Source organism: Ruditapes philippinarum, unplaced genomic scaffold (genome assembly GCF_026571515.1).
Source record: "Ruditapes philippinarum isolate M1 unplaced genomic scaffold, ASM2657151v2 ctg1094_1_1_1_1, whole genome shotgun sequence".
Lineage (NCBI taxonomy): Eukaryota > Metazoa > Mollusca > Bivalvia > Venerida > Veneridae > Ruditapes > Ruditapes philippinarum.
The window spans coordinates 88373-111131 of record NW_026865634.1 but is presented as its reverse complement, the minus strand read 5'-3'; the positions used below and the strand labels follow the sequence as shown (position 1 = coordinate 111131).

Genomic DNA, 22759 nt, shown 5'->3' with positions numbered 1-22759 from the left:
TACAAATTGTTTAAAACTATAAATTTCATGAAAACAAAGGGTATATATAAGTAGGCATAATAAATTAAAAGGGGTCTAAAAAACAGCTTAGAAAAAAGACAAGATTTAAAGCAATAAAATGATCACCACACTTGATTTATCACACAAATAAGCATATTTTACACATTGTATGTATTTGTTAAATAGATATAAATCATTTCCCAAACTGTTCTGGTAAGTAAAGCTAAACTGCTTTAAAACTTCAACTGCTAATTGAGAATTTTAATCAAGTTTTAGCAATGTAGCCGGTAGTTTTTGTTCTAATAATAGTTAATCAAATGTGCTCCATGGCCTTTTTTTTCTTTATTTGCCGTAAGGTATCAAGTCATACCAAAAACACTTAAGATGACACGTCAATTTTACTGGTGGAAAAAGACTGTGGGTGTCATTCCATGCAAAAATTCAGGCCAACTGCATAATAGGATTCCTGAAATATCAATAAGTCTCTAGCCTGATTTGAACATAAGCAGGAGAGGGGAAAAGGTTGCCAAATGTCTTCTACTTTTCTGTATGTCTTCAATGGTTAATTAAGTTTAAAATAAAATCTAAACATGTATCAAAAGATCATTTATAAACTGTTCAGTGTAAATTATTAAAAAAGTACCTCACTTGAGGCTAGTACATGTATATAGAATAAATAAAATGTTTTTTGAATAAAACCTAAAAATAGTAAAACGTCAACTTAGTGATGTAACGAGTTAAGTCCTTCTAAATTAATTGGGAGTTAACCACTTATTGCACTAAGGAGACGGAATATAAAACATTTTGTTTTAATCAACTGGAGATATACCAAATTATCTGATCTAACAACAAGTAAACAATATTTAAAAGAAAGTTTAACAAAAAGAACTTCATTAAAAAAAGATTTAAAGACAAAGACGAACAATAGAACTTTTTTAACAGTAAAACTTTTTAAAAAACACTTAGAAAAAAAAAATGACTTTTTAACCTAAAATGGCATATCAAAACAAATCTTGCTTTTTAAGAATAGATTCTTAACAAATTGAAAAATAGAACACATTAAAAATATTCTAATCAAACAATCTTATCAAGTAATAACTCATTAGTCACTAAACAATGGCAGTGCAGTATAAGAACAAATGTACATTACACTGTCAAGAACATTTAAAAACTCAAGAAAACATCAAAGTTATCAAGAGGGATAACTCTTGAAGCATATTAAAAAAAAAAAAAAAAACCTCAAAAACTGTGACAAGGTACTAAAGGAAATTATAACATTATATAATCAACAGTTAACAATATTTCAAAGATTCACCTAAACAGTCTGTAAATCAGATATTATATAAAAGTGCTGCAATTTACCTGAAACATCTCTCTTTTCCAGAGAAGAGAAAAGAAAAGCTGGTGTATATAAATAATTTCAGAATATTCAGCAGTGCACATTTTTGTCAGACATTAAAATAACCAGAATATAATGGCTGTATAAATTGGTATAAGTTGGTAAAATTCTTTCCAGAGATAAATATTACTAAGGCAGCCAAGATGAAAAAACTAACAATAACACACAATGTTTACATGGTATAATGATGGTATCTTTTTAACTATATGTATAACTACCTTTTTAACAGTTTAAACTATTCATTCAATCTTTATAGGCTGACAAAGTTCAGCTCAAACGTTAATTGAAGAAGCCCCTATAATCTTGTTCTTATGGTTAAATCAAAGACATTATATATTATCTCTAGTAGATTAAAAACCAGTCCTGGAATGAACTGAAAAACCCATGTTGAGATGCCTAAATCCAAGTTTCAAGAATCCTGACCAGAGTGTCTGAGAGGTGTTTGAGTGAACTGTTAACACCTAAAAACACTGTATCAGCCTATCCTAAGTAGCTCACTATGATTCTTATCTATAATTTCCGGCATGTATCTAATGCACAGCATTTATACAGGCACTCTCTTTAAAGCAAAATACAAGACTGCAAAAAGCTCCGTTTGAAAAATTCATTTTGTACACAAAAATGACTTATTTTTTCACATATAACTAAACCAAAATTGTTTTCTTTTTGATAGTTGTCAAAAATGTGTTGTAAATGAACAATCTTAAAATAAGGTAGAAATTAGGAATAATTTGTTTTGAAGTATGTAGATCTATCTTTTAATGAAATATTCATCATAAATACAATTATTTGTACATTTTTTGTATCTGAACAAAATTAGACAGTTGCAATGACAATTTTATTTCAAAGACAAAAAAAATTGTGTGCATATAAAATAAAGTATACATTTTACATTGAGCATTTCTGAACTATTTTAAGAGTTTAACTGTGTGAATTATACAGGGAACAACATCTATCACAAACCATCTACAATACCTTTACTATAAATTCATTATTACATGTACTTTCAATTACAAGAGAAACATCTCTTAAAACTAAACTCATTATGTTAAATTTTCAGGTGGACCAGTTATATATACTATAAATATATACAATAACAAGTTTCTATCATACAAAAGATAATAAAAATCAAATGTCTAAACCAGTCTGAAAATGCTAAACTTCTATTGGTTCATTTCAACCTTGCAGTCTGAAATAGCCAATCAAATGCTCAAAATTTCTGACTGGTTTACAAATTTGAATTTTAGACTTAACCAAAGACAAAGAAACATCACAGAACATCTCTACAAGTGAGATCAGTCGGAAAATAAAGAAATGAAGCACAAATCTTGCACAGAGAATTATCTCCCCTTTCAAATACTGAAACAAGCACTGACTATACAAACAAAATAATAATAATATCTAAAGCAAACAGAAGAATAATAACAACACACTCGTTTCCTAGCACTAACACATACATAAATCTAGAACTTAAAGTTCAAATAACACATATATAACCTCGCACAATGCAATTCAACATTTAATAGTCCAAATTTACATGAAGTATAATTATATACTATACAATTTGCTATTAGTACAGCAAACATTATAATTAGGGTGTAAAAATCTTCTTAAAAATTCCTGAGAAAAATCAAAAATAAATATAGAGTTTAACATCTACAAGAAACAACAAGATAAAAACAGTTCTTCTAATAAATACAAGGGGTGATATTAACAATATAAAGTTATCTCTAGTTATAAAACATGGTGTAAATTCAATGATGTAATGTATCACCAGAGAATAATTTATACTTGGCCCTATGAATATACCGGTAGTCTAACATTCTAAGCTAACAACTGGCCAAATATTTAGCCTGATTATGATCATTCATATCTTCATCATCACTGAACCATGACAATCTATATCTAAACCCATTGTCCTGTACTAACCACATCAATTTTTATCTAAATCCATTGTTCGGTACAAACAGAATCAATCTAAATCTAAATCCATTATATGGTATTGCCAACACCAATCTAAATCCATTTCTGGTACGGTCCAGTCACTATCGGTGATGGATCGATCCATTTAGTTGAGACAGTCTCTGTAGTATTGGAATCGCAACGATTCGTATTACAATTCCACATAAACTTATATTCTGCTTTCGAACTCTTCAGTAATTCTGCAATCTCTGCTTCTTCATCAGTTAATTTTTGCTTCTTTCCGCCCTTTAGACTATTTTCAATCTCCTGCATGTCTACATAGCCCCTTTCCAACTGCATCTGCTCCATTTCCTTCATTTTCATATCTTCGAGTTTCTTTTTGTAAGCATACATACCATGCCTTTCTGTATTCAAATTCTTATGCTGATAAAAAACCAAACTTATTCTTGTAGGATGATACCTATTAGGGTTTTTCAGTCCTGTTGTGGCATGGAGCTCGCGTTTGGCTACTTCAAAAAGAACCGCCCTATGACTCAATGCTATAGCAACTCCTCCCATCTGTGCATCTCTGAAAGCTTCCTCATTGTATTGCATCTCACACTTTACGACATCGGGATCTGGGAGGCTTGCATCTTCTGAATTTAACTTCTCAGTTTTAACAGTATCAAGCCTTTCGTGGAACTCAAATCTGTTCGGATCGTAAGGTTTCCAGCAAGGATTCCCGGAATTCATTCCAACTTGTTCGTACTGATTTTGCATTTGTGTATTTTGTTGATTAGCCTTGGCGAATTCTGGAGTTGGAAAATGACTAGGATGTAAAGAATTATTTTCTGTATGATAATGTCCAAACTTAGGAACACCAAACTTATTTTCATCTGACTGAGGTTTATTCTGTTGACTATGTTTATCTGGGAATCCTTGCTGATGAATTGCTCTTTCTGTCTGTAAATCACTATTACTACTATTGGCATGTGAGAGAGTGCCGTTGAAACCTACTTGCTTACTACGCATGTCCATGGCCTTTGTTAACAAATCCAACGGAGACTGCTGAGATCTGTTTGCATTCATAGAAGACTCCAGCGAATGATTTTGAGGTAGAGATTTTGCAGGTTCTTGCATGGATTGACTTCCCCAATTTTCCGATGGTGGCACTGTTAGGTCCTGACTTGTTGCAAGTCCATCAGATTTACTGCTGTTAGATGAAAATGAAAGATCCAAAGCCTGTGAATCTGTTTTAAATCCTGATGGCACATTACTTGTTTTATCTGCTGCCTGTTGATGGCTTATTTGTTTATTTTCACTTCCCCCATTGACAAAACTACCCTGATTTGCTGTTTCATTTCGGGCAGTAATTCCTGACTGAATGGGTCTATCTTTTGTACTAAAGTTTTCATGCGTATCATTTGAACTGACACTTGGTTGTTTTTCCTGAAAGCTAAAGTTCACTGCTTCTCCATATGAGGGTGGAGGTTTGCTATAGTATTGAGGTGGATCACTGAATGGATTTTGAACTTGAACAGAACTTGAAGCATATACAGATGAATTTTGTGGGTCATTTTTAAAGTTAGCCATGTGTTGTTGATCGTGTGGCCTAGACACTTGATGTTGATGTTGCGAATTAGCCATGTGTTGTTGATCTTGTGGTCTAGAAATTTGATGTTGATGTTGCGAATTAGCCATGTGTTGTTGATCTTGTGGCCTAGACACTTGATGTTGATGTTGCGAATTAGCCATGTGTTGTTGATCTTGTGGCCTAGAAACTTGATGTTGATGTTGCGAATTAGCCATGTGTTGTTGATCTTGTGGTCTAGAAACTTGATGTTGATGTTGCGAATTAGCCATGTGATGCTGATCTTGTGGTCTAGAAACTTGATGTTGCAAATTAGCCATGTGTTGTTGATCATGTTGCCTAGACACTTGATGTTGCGAATTAGCCATGTGTTGTTGATCTTGTGAAATGGCAGTTTTTTGTTTATCCTGAGAATTTGCCATGTTTGAAGGCACTGAGCTTCGGTTTAGAGCATTAACAGAAGTTAAATGATTTGGTACATCTTGCTGCCTTTTTTCATTCAGTTTAAAATTCCCTGCATCCAGAGATTTATCCTCTCCTGATGCTTGCAGACTGGCTGCTAATATTGCTGGTGGAGGGAAAACACCAAAGGAGTAAAAATAGTCCCAAAAGTTATCATACAGTGTACTAAAGCCTTCCTGAGTTGACATGGACATGAGATCATCGTATGAGATCGGTTTATCACTGTTGAATGGTAACTTCATCGCAGATTGTTTAACGGGTGTGTTATTATGGGAGCTTGCAGGACTAAGCAGGGCCTCTTGCCCTTGTAAAAAATCTTTCTTTGGGGTAGACTGAGCCGACGATGAGGAATCCCAAGGCGAAGTTCGACCATTCATTGTTTGCCGGGAACCGCCTCGACCTCTCTTGCTCATGCGACGTTTCTTACATGACTGTAGAGGGTGGGCTCTCATTCTGGCCTCAAGTGGAAACTGATGCAGGACTTCTAGAGAACCATTCTTTAACTTGTTGCACTGTCCGTCATAGCTACCAGCCTCATCCGTAGGGTCTAGCACATAAAGAGGTAACACATGAAGCTGTTCATCCTCAGGCTTTGACAATCCTCGGTGTTTTGTTAGTGTAACCACCTGAAGCATAAAAGCGAGCAAATAAATTTCAATGTATGATTTTATTGTTTATTCAGCCTAACATGCAGTCTGGTAATATCAAAAAAAAAACCCAGCTTTTATATTAATGAAAAGACAGTTATTTGGTCTGAAGTTAAAATTCTAGTTTATTGAACAACATGTCAGTTAATGTAAATACAGATTATTTTTAGCTCAACAGTGATGAAAACTCCGTAGCTTATTTAAATTACTCTTGAATTCCCTTCCTGCAATTAACCAATATAAGGAAGTAGTAGACCTACCACAGTGCTGCCATTGTTCATATTGTGAATATCTTTGTGGGCATGTGCGCAGAAATCGAGACATGCTGTTACACCGGAGAAGGGTTTACCCTCTGCATCACCTAGTCTACAATCCTTCGCCTTGTCTGAGTAGTAACACTGAAATGAACAATAAGGATACTGCTGATTCTAAACATGTTTCGTTGTTGTTGTTCGGTTTAAGTCACACTCACACAAAGTTATATCTGATATAAAAATTAGGATTCAAATTAACAAACAAATGTGGGGTGGGTTTTTTTTGCTGTCAAACTTGTGTTTATTTCAATCACTGTTGGGCAACTTTTAATTATAACATTTTTCATAACAAACAAACAGGAAGTAAGCTTAATTATAATCTACAATTAAGTATAACTGGTTAAAATAATGACTCACATAGTATAAAATATTTACAAAATTCATAATGACAAAAACTATTTGACTAAATGTCCATTTACCACCACAATATACATATATAAATTTTTTTTCTACTGCTACTACTCCTTAATTTAGACTTTAAACTGGAAGTACTATTTCTTTGTTAAATTCAGTAATCAATTAATAATATATACTGATCTTTAACTGATACATTACAATTTCATTGAGTCAATGATGATCAAATAAAAGAAAGGTTTATTATACCTGATTGGCATGGGCATCAGGTGCACACTGTTGATATAATGGTCCAACATGTGTCGCCAATGCTTGTAGTTTATCCTCCAACTGTTCTTCCTGCAAAATACAATACACTTGACAATATAAAATATTCTCTTATAACAATATTACACCAGCTGCTGGTACAGACGGAAATATCAAGCTTGAAGATAACTGACCATGACCTCTAACATACCCGAGAACTGACCTCAAGCATTATCTAGATATTATAAATCATGCACAAGTTACTGTCAGTTTTACTTTCAATTACCATTTGGATATTAAAACTTTTACCATCAAAATTTGTAAGTTCTATTTAAGATGACATCTAAATCAATTGCATTAGAAATACCTGTTGAATAAATACAATGTCTGTAGACAATTTACTAAGCAAAAATCTTAATGTATTTTCCATATTTGCAGAAAGTTTGGACTGTAAACCAGTAGCATTAGGCATCAAACGAATCCCGAGCTGAGAGCAAAATGATATGGCAAAAGACAAAACAAACATGGTGCACAAAACCCTCAAAATTATCACACAGAAAATTTCTGCTATTATATATGTACCTTGTCTTCGTTCTTCAGCCGGAACTTCCTGGCATGTGTACTTCTTGCAAATTTACACCCATTAAAATACATGCTCCAGGAACAGCCAAATGAGAAAGAGGCCCCTCTCTTCATTAGATAGGCACCCTGACATGCACATGTTTTCCTGGAAAAAATCATCATTAAATTGTACAAGTGCTAGAGATGATATTGACAGATACCAGTATAGAACCAAACCAGCCTGGCTGTCAGTGGAGTCTGATAATATAGTATATTTTTAGATGCTAAATTAAAAAATCTTGACAAATAAAACTCTGTAGAAAGCCAAGACCAAGCTAATTACACAAGTTTAGTGGATTACACAAGTTTAGTGGAGCTATGATTAAAGATTAATGCTTTCGCCTCTTTAAATACAACTTCAAATTTACAGAATACAAATACTAGCAACACCATAGTTCTGGTTTTATTTGAAGTCATAAAAACTTTAAATCAGCTATAAAAGGCATTCAATTATCAATCTATATGTGGAATTGTTATGCATTAGCCTTTAACACACTTGTCAATTTTTATCGTAAGAATAATTTAATTGACAGTAATATGATTACTATGAAGTCCTTTAATATCCAAACCAACAAATCAAACATCTTTATATCAGTGTGAGAATAGTGAATGTAAAAAATCTATACCTGTCATTTGTGCCACAGCGTCTCTCAGTCTCGTTTCCGTATGATGGAAGAGTTTTAGAGAGGTAGTCATACAAGTGGTCGGCCTGCATGGCTGGTACACCTTCCCACGCAACAAGGGCAATAATAAGCCATGCCGTCTCACATACATGATTCACACGGTGACGTACCAGAGCCAGATACTTCTCATCATCACCTGACCGTCGCACAATCTGAAAAAATTACCAGGTACATTAATAAATATAAAGATTGATTCCCTATAAATCAAACCATATCAGAAATTATTATTTTTTAAGTCAGGTTAATTTTTTAACAGGAGGATCAAGAAAAAATTTGTCAAATTATGTGCATATAATAAACAAGAATATTACCCAAATAGCATATTTGCAAAAATTATAACAATCTTAATCATTTAACCATAGTTGAATCCAATAAATTACTAACTAAACTTCATTTTTAAATCTTTTAAAAAACAGATCGTTAATTTGCTACAGCAAATGAAAACTTGATAAATGCTTTTAGATTCTTATCCCTTCAAATCTTTTAAAATCACAGAAACCCAGGGTAATTGTAAGAAAACAGGCATGTAAACAACTATCCTAAACACATAAAAAAATTGATTAAATCTGAATATAAATAACCTACCCATTTAGCTATAGGACATCCTTGCTTACTTTTACCTTCCTTCCCAGTGTATCTGACTTTCTCAATCCTGATAGATTTACCACTTTCACCAGTTCTGAAGAAAACAATTATCATCATGAAAACAATGTTATATAAATAAAGTTTAATATGTTTAAATATCAACAAATTGTAGACAATGCTCAGAATGTATAATTTATTTCAGTATTTTGGGAACATTACCCCATAAATTTATCATTTTGGTGCATGCACTTAAACACTCAACAAAATTCAATGATTCGCAAGCTCATGTTTTAATCAAACCTTAGGGGCAAGTCTTTCCTTAGTGTTGACGCTCATGTGTTAAGTTAACAACCTAATTTATTGTATCTTTCAAATTATCAACACTTCATGCAATAAAAACTTTAATAAATCTAATCTACATTATTCAAGAAACTAAACCTCATGTATTTAATGAAATCAAGTCAGATCATTTTGCGATTGTATAGAAAGTACTTTTCAGAAACCTCAGAGGTGGCCAAAGATCAGTCAATCAATTCAGCCAGAAAATGCCCGATGTTTGTGGTGTTGCATATTTTTTCTTAAACCTACACTTTTCATACAAAAAAATATTTACAAACCTTTTCTCTAACGTTTTTCTGATGGCTTCTACACTGCGACCAGCACCCAGATGTGTATAGTACGGACCGTCAATGGTTTCACTAGATATATCTGAAATGTTATATAATATGATAATCATTAAGTTACATAAACACATAAAACATCAAAATCATTATATATAAAGGTTCAGTGATTTTTTTTATCACATTAAATAAAAGGCATGGGGGTGGGGGGAATTTCGGAAGACAAAAGAAATTTACATATTAATTTGTAAAATTTTAATCTAATTATTCAATTTTTTTTTTAAACGAGAAATTTAATTACTCTGATGTATACATGTAAGTGTATAATACCATTACAGTCTAGACAAGTTTATGGCTATTTGCACTTAAATCTTGATGTAAATGAAATTTGTGGCCCATTTAACAGAGATATATAGTGTACAAGACATTTAACTCGTTCTAAATTCTCGGTAATAAAATAAATATTTATGTTACACATCAATCTTCAGAGCGTGGGGGTTGTTTGGTTGGGTTTTTTAAAGTCACTCAGATATTCATAATGATATTTTTTGTAGCAGACATTTCCCAGCTTTGATGGTGAAGAAAAACGTCAAGACCCCCTTTCACGAGTCGTTTCAGATGAGGCACAAGCAGGCACCTGATTATATAACAAACACTGGCCCTCTGTAAGCTGGCTGGATAGCTACCTCACATAAAAACATCCGTACTACGTTTCTCATGGGATTCAACCAGACAGTGTTGTGAGAGGTGATTCCTTACCAATTTAGCTAATATGGGCCCCTTTCACATGGGAAAGGTATTTGTAACCTTGAAATTAATATAGCATAAGGGCCACTTACACATGGGAAAGGTAACCTTGAAATTTATAGGTAAACACAATAAGCAAATTAGGTAAGATCTTAATGAACTTACCCTCTGTACCGGGGCATCCACAATTAGGTATTTCAATCACTGTATTCCTCTCTAAATTATTGTCCTGCCCAGTGACCTGTTCATGTAGATCACTAATCTGCTCTGATATTTTCTTCATCCGCTCTTTGTCTTGTGGCACGGCTGAATCATTGAACTCATTTATACCGAATCCGTTATCAACCATGCCATGTGACCATGACCTTGACCTTTGTACAGGTTGAGGGTCATTCTCAGAAGACTTGTCTGCACTTCTTGACCTCTGACATTTGGCAGCACATGACGTCTGCTGACCTTCAAGATCTGTATTGCTTTTATCTGTTGCAGATTGCACACTTTCTGAGACCTGACAATTTTTACCAGATATAGATACAGTAGTATTGTTATCTGCGGCAGGAAGGGTACCGCGACTTGCGGCTTTGTCTTCCGCATTCAGCATGCTGGCTGCTATAGTTGAATAGCCATTATTATATCCATGTGGTAGCTTATATTGTTTCCTAGATATAAGGTCCTTTAATGTTAGTGGCGGAAATCCAAGATTTTTTATTAATTTTTCAGCAAAGTCATCTTTTGGCTTTTTAACATACTTTGGGTTATTTCTCCATTTTTTACGGATTGCTGGTAATTTCAAATTATTATATTTTGGAGTCTTTTTGTGCATTGAAAATGAAGACTTAATTCCATAAGATTTTCCAAATTTTTTCGTTATACCGAGTGGTCCAGAAGGCCTCTCGATTTTTGTTATATTTTTCAGCTTGTGTGGTGTCTTTTCAACTTTAACCCCTTTTTTATTATTTACTCCACGATATTTGTCCATGTAATTCATATTATTAACTTTTTTGTTCTCCGGTAAAAATGGAAATTGTCCCGTATTCCAACTTTTCATTACCTCTGGTCCATTGTTAACACTTTTATGACATTTTTCAGGAAATTCAGATATATTTACACCTGATTTACTACCTTCATTGCTATTAGAGTCTGCTTTTAATTCATTTATGCCACTATTATTCTCTTTTTCATACATGTAATGATTTAAACTGTTTTTAATTTGACTATTTACATTCAAATTGGGATGAAAACCATTCAAAGGTACGTTTTGCTGACTCATCACTTTGTCAGACATTTGGAAATGGTGATGATTACTATATTCCACTTTTTGTTTCAACTGCTCATTTATTTTCACTTTTTCTCTAAACTTATTTTCAGCATGATGGACACCAAAAGAATTCACATCAGGATCTGATTTTAACATATGTTTCTCTTTGTTATATCGCCTTATGTCCATTACTTGATGGGGTAAGTCCTTGTATGAACTTTTACTGTGTATATTTAAATTGTCTGCACTTTCATCAAAGTCATAAACACTATTCTGTACAGGTTTAGCTTGATAAGTTTGGTGGCCAGGATGTGGTTTAGGCCAGTTACTTGCATGAACTTGCTGATTATCATAATTACTTGCCACGTGTCCGCTTTGTTGTTTCGGGGATTTGACATGTCTAGATTTCTCAGCACTCGTTTTTGTTTGAGCTTTCTCTTTACAAGCTGCCATTATCTCTTGAACTTTGGCATCCACTAAAGCCTCTATAGCAGGGTCCTCAGAAAAGCTTTTCCTTCTTGTTAGTTTTTCATCTTTCTTTCTCTTCTCATCAACTTTCTCTTTTTCAACAGGATCATCTACACTAGTTACTTTAGATGCATCACTTTCATCTTGCTTTTGTCTTTTTTGTGCTTGTATAAGGCCATCAGAGTCACTGAGAAAACTTGATGTCCTTTTTGAAGTATTCATTTCTGCATTTTTGGACATCTGAAGTTCAACATTTGGGGGTGGTAAAACAAATTCAGACCACATATTGCCTTGAACCGACCCGCCTTGAACTGATGGGGGCTTTTGTAATGGTGCATCAGATTGGCCTTGTACTGGCATGGAGGAATAACCTGGCATTGGCCCAGCAGGAGGTCTGTGAGGCTGCTGCATTGGACTAACAGACTGCCCTAGCATTGGCCCATCTGGAAGTTTTGGAAAAGCAGAATGCACTTGATTCTCTGGGCGGAAGTCGACAGGAGGCTTGAGCTGCAGAGGCTGATAACTGTGACTTGAAGGCGGTACAGGAAACCCTTGATGTTCTGATGATAATGATGGCTGCTGCCTATGTTCATTTGATATGTTTGTAAATGGTGACTTTAGTTTCCTGTCTGAAAAAGCGAACCCTGATTTCATATTGGACAGATTTGCTTCTTCTAGAATCCTAGCTGCTTCTTTGCTTGCGGCATCATTCAACAAACCGTTCGGCATAGAGTATGTATCAATGTCCCTGGGTTTTGAATAATATGGTATAACACTGGCAGCAGTCGACGGTACTGGCATAAGATCTGCTGAGGTAGTTGACTGTGATGACACATTTAATGACATTGAGCCACTGGTTGATGCTGGCGGCAAATATGCATTCTTCCATTTCAGATGAGAAAACGCTTCACTTGAATGCATACTGTGAGTGTTTACTTCTCCAGCTGACATGTGAGGCAAGAATGGCAACGATGGTAAATCTCTTCTTGTATGTTGTGATGAATTTGATGAATGTCTCATTTTTTCTTTACTTGAATCCAAAGTATCCAAATGATCATGTTTATATAAACCATTCTCTATAGAAGAGTATAAATCATTGGAAGTTTTGTATCTATCAGACAGAGAATGAAATGCTGGAAGGCTGCCTGGTAAAGGTACGTCAGTTGCACCTTGAGAGGTCTCGAACATGGATCTAGATGGGAAGCCATTCATTTCTTGTAATTTATGTAAGTATGAATCCATGGATGATGTAGGTGTTCTGAGATCTGGATTAATCCATGGAAGTGGAAGTCTTGGATTCATGACTGACTGCATGGGTGGTAAATGAGAATGTGCTGGCAGTTGTGACAGCACAGCCGGGGGCTGAAGCCCCTGAGCTGCCTGCTGGTAAACATCATATGGGCTAAGCCCCTGCCAAGCAAATGGAGAGGCAGCACCATGCATGATTTCCTGAGCTTTTTCCTGAAAAGAGATAAACACACGGTCTTTATTTCTACAAAACATTTTGCACAAAACAATCATGGACAGAGGGTAACAAGCTTAGAAAAGAAATTTAATCAATGCCTCTTTTTAAGTTGCATATTTGCTAAAATGAAGTCTTGTATTGTAAACAGTCTTTATGACAAACTCTCATAAAATGTTCTCCAGTTATTTAACAAAGCTGTCAGCTTGCAAGAGTCCTTATTATAATCAATAAATCTCCATTTCAGATGCTGTTTTTCTCACATCAATCAATAACAATTATTACTTCAAAATGACTCAGATATTTTCTACACTTTTATACCAATATCTACATAATGCATCATCATCATCATTAACATCATCATAAAACACCACTGATAAATACAATGGGCACAATTTAAACTCTTAAATCCATTTCCCCTTTGGTAATAAATAGTGTAACTTTGTTACCTATTTGTGAAAACTCTCAGACAACTGTGAATTTTTCACTTCATTATGAAGCTTAAAATCTTTTACACACTTTGAAAAGAAACATGTGCACCAAGAAAAAAAAGTCCAACTAAAATCGGCCCGTCACAACAACCTTACCATTTAAACACAATGTCATTATTTCGTCTGGCAATAAATCTACCTCAATAACCAAACACCTATTGCAAAATAAACTAACTGGGATAAAATGCTAATTTTGTAATACGTCTATCTAGAGACGCGAAAGGTTATGGGAAAATTCAGTCTGGGCCACTATACGATTATGTACCCAGACCAATCTGACTTGGTAATAACAGCTTTAACTATTGGCGAAAAATTGCTTTTATATTTTTCTCCTACAGTATGAATTAGGGTGTCTACCCTTTAGAGCTTCATTACAAATTCAACAAGATTTCGGGACAATTGGAAACTCTCATTTATGACGAGATGTAAAGTTAACATATAAGGGTATCCAATTGCCCGATTGTAAGGTGTAAAAATAATTCTTAGTGGCATTTCACCTTGTCTTAGTACCAGCACACACTAACCAGATCTACGACTTCGACGGCACAATAAATCTCCGCGCTTCTAAATAAATGATACCTCTAACCGGTCTTAACTTTTAGTTACGATATTTCAACGTCATGCAAATTGTGTACAAAATCTCAGTATTGCTTATTTGAACAATCTCCAGAATACAATATATATGTGAGAAAGTTGACACAATTGAATATGATAGCGTTGAAGGGAGCCAGGATCACAGAACTCTCGTCCTTTCATCTAAGTAATCAGGAACACCTCTTAGAACAACTACCCTATTTCATCATGTGACAGAGGGTCGCACATATTTACCCTGGCATTTACCCGACTGGCATTTAAATAAGTAAGTATCTGTTAGATAACATCAAACTATCTCAACATTGCCAAGTCATCTTGTCGAACAAATTACTATATCAACATTTCACACCACAACACGGGCTACTTATTTTTTCAATCAATGAAATATATCTTCTTGTCAACCATTATCAAACTAAAGTAAAACAGGTCAATAAATCTTGATATTATAATTTGAAGTGTCAATTTCAATTCAAATCTTTTCAGTATTCTTATTCTTCTTATAAACCGCAGCTTTTTAATAGACATTAAATATTTCACTACTATCTCAGTGCAAACCATAGTATAACATACACTGTATGTAAGTATGTCTATAAATTGAAAGAAAATTATTATATTATACAAATTTACATACTTGGTGCATGGCGATGTTACAATTTACTACTTAAGATTTCTTTATTTACATTAAACCAGCAGAGCAAACAGATTCAAGTACGACCTAATAAAAACACCATTCAGTAGTTTATTTGCCAATTTACCCTACATTCGACAAAAGAACAACAGCAGTCTGGGTAAATAGTAAATAACTGCACTAGACATGAACAGTGAGTTGAACTGGGTCATATAGCTATTTTACTAAACCATCTCTCTATTATACATCAACATCGTAACATATGCTTTAATCATAAACACAAAATTCCTACAAGTTTTCTCCAGAAAAAATAATCAAAGAAATATGTTTCATGCCTGCACAGGTGTTTAACGCATACCGATTTTCTTTATACTGTACACATTACCAATTCAGAAGTTTTTTCCATTAAATTCCACAGACTACTAATGCACTATACACTCTGCACACATTGGTACAAACAAGTTAAACTGGTCAGTGAAAAAAAAACACGCCTATCTCAACTGTGAGTTAACCTTCACGCACTGATTTATTTATGCAATAACTATTCCACTTAAGATTTAAAAATTAAATTTAAATGCTAATTGTAAATGAATCACAAATTTGACATTATATCGCTTGACATGGATATCTAAAAAGATAATATTAAATAAATGTATTTAAACCATTTTATAACCAATGTGCGAGTTTTGGTATAACAATCACTCTTTTGACGAAAAAAAAAAAATTTTTTTGATCCTCATTTAAAAGTAATCAACAAAGACGTTGCATGATATTATCATTAATCTATCAAAGTAGAATTAAACAAGAATAGTTTTTTCAAAGCTTAACACGCATAATTGCGGGACTTTTTATTAATAAGGCTTAACTCTCCATTGACTCTCGTGTTTTTATCTGAGATTGAAATGAATGCCATTAAACAGAAGTTTACGTAACGTTATAACCTATAGCTAAGTCGTGTTTAAACCAGTACTATCGAAATATTATCAATCTGGCTATTTCATAAGTTTATATTACATAACAAACAGCGCACTGGACAAAGCGATAAGCAAAAAAATAAAAAAATAAAACTCAATATCAAAGTTATGTTTTACAATATCGTTAAAATGGTTCATAGTAAAAATATGCCAGACAAACAAAAACCACAAATGCTAAAAATAAACACAGCGATTATTCATCCCCACTTCACAGCACACCAAAACGATAATAATCTCGATAAGTATGTCAAGTTTATGCTCTGTATCTATTTATAGAAATGGAATTTCCAATGTTATACACAAGCAAGCGAAGCCGTGTTGGAGCGGTAATGTAGATTTAACTAGTGACATTGTTTCGCAAATGATTTTAAAAAACTATTCAGTGGCAATTTTTACAATTGCGTTAAAGTGAAACAATACGAATGGGAAGCGATGATTTTTGCTGCGAATAATTTGTTACAGAAGAGCGTCAAATAGAATATTGGCATTTAACACGTAAAGATCAAACAGCGCTCAGTATTAACGTAGAACTTACAGCAAACTCTTATAGTTAACGTATTAAACTAGTGCAAAAAAAATCTTTAAATATATTCCCATTGTTGTAAACGTCTAAAGTATTGAACTTATAAATAGTACTGATCAGTATATTAAAAGTAGCAAAAATATCTCCATTAAAATATGTTAATTTATGCAAATCAAGCAAAAAACTGAATCATCATACATGATGCAGCATAGCCATAGATGTAATGTATGTTTATATCTACAGGAAAGTTTAATATGAATACCCTGACCTATAATCATCAATGAACATGCATAAACATGAAGTATATAGCCCATATATTCACCTGTGTGTTCCCAGCTCTTATAAACTCCTATATCACATGTCCATTTCCATATGTTAAACTTAGGTGTATTTATCCACTATCTTTGTATAAATTGAACCCAACTTGATATCTCCACTAAGCTATTAAGGTACATTCACGATAAGTCATCCAGAGAAAAGAATTAGAGCAAACAATACCGCTAGTATCTCACTAACAAACAACAATACACAAAACTAAATCCAATTTCACTGTACATGACCTAGTAGAGAGCCATTGATAACATTGCTAACAAAGCAAAAGCAATATTGATCAACTCTTGAGGCAAAAATAGGGAAGACTGTGTCCAATATGTCAGTCAATATTGCCTCAGTTTGAATGTTCAGTCAATAAAATGTATGACTAGGGCTGATCCATTACTACAAATAAGGTAGATCAGGCTTGTCAAGTTTTTAATTTAAACCTCCTACATGTAAAACTGAAAATCCTAGTCTGAAATGAATTGTGTAGGACACACACACAAGTACATATAGCATAGAGATAAGTGTCCAATTGTCAATGCAATAAATTCATAATAATTCATAATAAGGACTTCCTATTTGCCCTGGGGCTGACAAATCACAATGAACAGTTAACTGACTGATAATACAGTTATAGTATAGTTTTCTTCCTCCCCAATAACTGATGACCCAATTAATTCTTGTCTTTATTACTGGGGCCTATTCATTGTCAGTGTAATTATCTATGGGTAATCAATTGTGTGACTGACCTGTGAACCCTGACCTGAGTGGGGACAATGGGTAAAATCTGTCTGGTAATTTAATTTTAATGGGGACTATATCCTGTTAGATCCAAATCTTTGCACTATTAAACTTTAATAACAGTTTTTAACAGAAAAATCATGTATTTAATTAAAATGAAGATGTTATCACATTTGCAAAAAAGCAACAAAGAACTAAATATTGATCAGTTTTAATAAAGAAATCAATTAAAACTGGATCAATATTGGCTAGTGTTAGATATTGAATACAACAAATTGATAGAGTGTTTTCTATATGCTGAATCACTAAACAATTCTGCTAATAGAAAATACTGTCTTTATTATTTTCTAAATTGATTATCTTAAAAACAGACAAAAGATCACAAATCATAAACTAAACAGTTTTTTAAAAATTGTTCACCATTTATTACTTAAAGGCCCAATAAACCTAAAAAAGCTATTATTTTTCTTTCCCAAAAGCGTTTTATGTTGGGTTTCTTGTTACATTTTTTTTGTAAAAGAAATGCCTAGGCATTAAAGTTGAACTATCATTAGGGTTTTCTGTTCTTTGGCATTTAGTACAATTACAGCGATTCAAAATTCATATCAAAGCCAAAATACCAGTTTGTTAACATTTTTCCACCTTTATTACAAATTATTTCTAATTCAGCAATTCTTTCTACCATTGATAATCAAATAACATACTTAAATCTATTATTATATCATTTTAAACTTACAATGTTTGCCATTCTAAAGAAAAAATAATTTCTGAGGCATAACGGGCCTGTAAGAAACAGCTTAAAAATAAAATATTAAATTCTTCCAAAATCATAATGTACGAGTACATGTATGCGTTATTTCCTGTATCAAACAATCACGTAGAGATAACTTTATAAAGAAGCACTAAAACTTGGATGATATTTTATTTTTCTGTTGAATTGTTCATTTTTTACTAAAATATTTTTGGATATAAATTCAATCAATTATTCTTAAACTGTATTACAACTATACGTGTACATGTATATAACATCTCATAAATAATTAAGTCTCTTGAAATAAGAACAAAGAATGAATTTTACGAAACTCATTACATATTAAATGGATCATTCTTACTTCAAAAGACGGCAAGTCCATTAATACAAATATTCAAGTGTCAAGGTTGATTAATCTCATAAAAATTACAAATTTACAGAAACCTTCTTTAGACTTAAAATATTATCGGTCCGTGAAAATTTACTTTTTTTTGTGACATTCGAACATACTTTTAACTCGACATTAAAATATAAAGGATAAGAATTTTTTTGAAATCATGTGAAAAAAATTTACACGATCTAATTATTTATTTCGACTCGTTTTGAACAGAAACCACTACGAAATTAATAAAGCGCAAGAACACACCATCTACCTTTCGCTTAATTATTATTCGCGTAGTTAAATATACTCTCACAGTAATCAATAGTAAACAATTACACTTCAGACTGAGACTGAGAAATTGCTGACCGACAGGGTCAATGCATACTACAACGTCTCGCTGTGCTCTAAAAATAGCGCAGGGAAAAACCCTACAGCCTGTTATTTTTCTCTATCCATGATAGTCAAGTTTTATCAACAACGCTCATGGCTAAACATAACAAAAGGCTCTCTATCAGGACTTTATGTCGTCTGCAGCTTGAATTGTTCAGTCGCTAAAAATTCTTTGCACGTAAAGGCCTGACTGGTCTGTTTCTATGACACAAAGTTGATAAATTAAGAATCAATATTAACTTCTGAAACCCACAGGCTCTACGTAGCAAAACTGTGATCCATAATGGCTGTAGCAATTCAAAATTAATACTGAAATGTATTCATAACGCCCATGAAAAATAAATGATTTCCGTAACAGACACTATATTACAACATATTGCATGGCAAGATATATTTCATTGAACTAGTTAATACAAATATAATTACATGAAACAAAGTCTCTAAAAATCATAAAACAATAAAATTATACAAACTAAGTCTCTTAAAGTCATAAATGTTTATGTTCCATGCCATAAATATGAATTAATATTGAAGGAAATGACTTTACCATGGCGATAGTCTGGATTAAACTGTAGAAAATCTCATGGGGTGATGAGGAAGGGGTGATATGCAGAAAATCACGTACACAATTTAGTGAGTAACGACCTTTATTTCCTTTGTCATTATTTCCCCCTTTAGCATGTCTCAAGTGAAGTTTAGCCGCAATATCAATACTTAAATAGAGATCTGATGACTGGCAAAATTAAGATTGCCGATTTTTCGCTATATAACATTTATACCTACTGAAGCAAAAATAAACCCACCTTTAACCTGTATACAATATTCTCCAATTCACTACTGAATACTGTACATTATTAGTAAAATAGGTCAGTATACACATCAAAGTTGTTGTGAGTGTGTATGTGTATATATAAGTGGTTTATACACAAGATATAAACCTTGCTATTGCTTTATATTATATATACCTGTAAATGCTTTAAATACATAATCCTTTCCATAAACTATATCTCATTTAATCCCACAGTGTTATGAACAACAGTGCAAGAAATCTACAAATGTTTTCATTTAATCTCGCCACCACATAACATCACAGAAAATCTACTATCTAAATCCATGTCAAGGAAAATATCAAAATTCAATTTCATATCCCCCGTTTAGGGCCCTGTCTGGCTGTCGAAATTAACCCATTTCTTTCAAGTGCAAATAGCTATCACGATAGACATTCCAGCAGCCAAAAAACTACTGATAATTACAGAGAGGCGTTTATTCAGTCTGTTTCACATGGTTTATTCTATACTGAATGCACACTCTCAGCTCACACCCATTATATAGTGTATGTGGACTGTGAGCTAGACTAATTCATTAAACATTTGTTTTTGTTGTTTTTTTTAAAATCTGACATCCATTTTACTAACTGTACGTAACTCTTGACATTTTACGATTATATTCAACTTGAGATATTAAAAGTAAAATGTAATAAACTTAAGACTTTAATAGTAATCGTGTAGATAAGTACAATACTTCTTAAGATTTATTTTTTGCGCTTTTAATACCACTGTACCGTACAGATTTTATAAACGCGCTCTCCTAATCCCACAACTTGTCACTTTTACAACTGGGTTTTTCCAAAATGTGCGCTGAGTAAGCAATGGAAGGCCAAAAATAAATGGCGGTAAAACGGTGTTTGTGTTTTCAATATGGTTATAAATAAACCTAGCAATTTCTGTCTATAGTATAGTTTTCAGCGTCTGAAAAAATAGATTTCCGATAAGTAATACAGATTGGGTCATTTCAGTATGTTTGTAAACAATACATAATTATGTAGTCTGACTATAAAATGTTGCCGTACATTTTCATGTTCTGAATTTTGACATCGCAGTTATAAAAACAAATTTAATATCATCAATCGTATCAACTTATTGAGATGATAAATTATTATTGATAATAATATAATCTATTTGAAAAAAATTCAGTTTGTAACGATTTAAAATATTAAAAATTCCAAAGGCTTGGAAAAACATTCGTGAGACAAATTTACGAGATCAGATTTTGTTTTCTCTTAAGTTATATCGATCGCAGTCAAGATTTAGTATCATTATGAATAAAATTAAACTATACAGGCCGGGCGTCAAAAGATGTATTGCCCCAGAGTGTTTTAGTGGAATATTTTTTTAAATTCATTTATACGAGGGTTGTTCAAAAAGTAATAGGACTGCAGCTCTACTGTTCACATTTTCAAATTTACGTACACAATTTTACATGAGACAAATATCGGAACATGTTCTCTATATAAAGTGAAAAAATCAAAACAAAATGTAAACAAATGAATTTTCTGTGAAATTTTCAAATGACAAGGGGTACGAAACGCGGCGCACGCTAACAATACAATAATTGACGTTCATGACGTCGTAAATTAAATCGAAATTGTAATAAGCGTCATTCTTTCTGAAAGTAGTCTCCCTAGTCTCTAGGTGTATGAGTCATGTAACTTTTACTTTGCCTCATATGTGGAGATGAAGCAAGAAAAAAAGCGATCACATTCTCGTTCCACTGTTTCAAAAAAAATAAATGCCAGATAGCCGCCCTTTATCCGGGTTTTCTCGTGTTTTTAAGTAACCGTGGAACTCAATAGGACTGAAAATGTTAAAGCAAAAGCAATTTATTTTATTAATTTACTCATGTCATTGTATGTTTTAAAACAATATGATTATATACAGAACAATAAAGATATTTCTCAATAGAAAAGTATCATTTTCTACTTAGCACAGTCTATCGTTTATTAAAACAAGTTTTCGGGAAACACTACTAATTATTACCGTTAACTATTACATTAATTTATTGATTACACGTATATCTAGTTAAATACAATAAAATAGTGTTTATAACAAATGTCTTATTTATAATCCTTTGGTTAAAACTGAATAAGTAGACCCGAAGCAGATACAAACAACGATAAACAGTTCGCGTACCGTTTACCGTGGATTCTTTTGTAGCGCTTTTGCAATTGACGTCACTAACGTCCCGTCAATTTTCAACTTTCATCCTCGCCCTTTCTCGTTAGTGATCTTGTATTTGCAGTTTTTGAATTACTTGTGCCAGCTGAAAACAAGTGTCCTGATGGCAGGATAATTGTCCTTTGTTTATTTAATCATTTTGTGTGTATCTGAATGATTATAGTCAATCTCTTGGCAAAATTTAACGATGGCACACATTTTCTGTTTGTTAACAAATGTCATATTTCTACATCTATCGCTATGACCGCTGCTGCTGTCAAAACATAATAAATAGGCCATTTTATGTCCGAATGACGTCAAATTTGGACATAATGTCACATTATTATATTTCAACGTATTGATGGAATACAGGGGAAAACAAACAGTTATTTATTTATAAATTAGAAGTAGAACTTGGCTCCAATAACTATATTTATGTGCTGCGCCGGGTGCGTGTTACCATGGTTATTCAATAGCAAAGGAAAAGCGCGTTTAGCACAATAGATTAAAACAACTTATGTTTGATTTTTAGAAAACATTTTACGATTGCTGTACATATGAAAATATTCTAAATTGAATGCAACTTGAATACGCAAGACTCCCAGTCCTATTACT

General features: G+C 33.1%; 1 protein-coding gene across 4 annotated transcripts in view; it reads right to left on the bottom strand.

Moving 5' to 3' along the window:
- Positions 1-352: 352 nt before the first annotated feature.
- The window catches only part of LOC132729844 (uncharacterized), a 34623-nt gene continuing 12216 nt past the window's right edge, over positions 353-22759 (bottom strand). Inside the window, exons 1-9 of one of the 4 annotated variants that reach the window (XM_060715675.1) lie at positions 20117-20396; positions 10337-13358; positions 9422-9512; positions 8805-8898; positions 8163-8371; positions 7498-7642; positions 6919-7008; positions 6262-6399; positions 353-5980 (exon numbers count right to left, since the gene is read on the bottom strand). In XM_060715675.1, coding sequence (XP_060571658.1) covers positions 3416-5980; positions 6262-6399; positions 6919-7008; positions 7498-7642; positions 8163-8371; positions 8805-8898; positions 9422-9512; positions 10337-13358; positions 20117-20149 — 6387 coding nt within the window. In that variant the 5' untranslated portion in view covers positions 20150-20396 and the 3' untranslated portion in view covers positions 353-3415. Of the gene's footprint in view, positions 5981-6261; positions 6400-6918; positions 7009-7497; positions 7643-8162; positions 8372-8804; positions 8899-9421; positions 9513-10336; positions 13359-16891; positions 17347-19954; positions 20079-20116; positions 20397-22759 lie in introns of those variants that run through there. The other 3 variants (XM_060715679.1, XM_060715677.1, XM_060715676.1) reach the window with 3 other exon arrangements.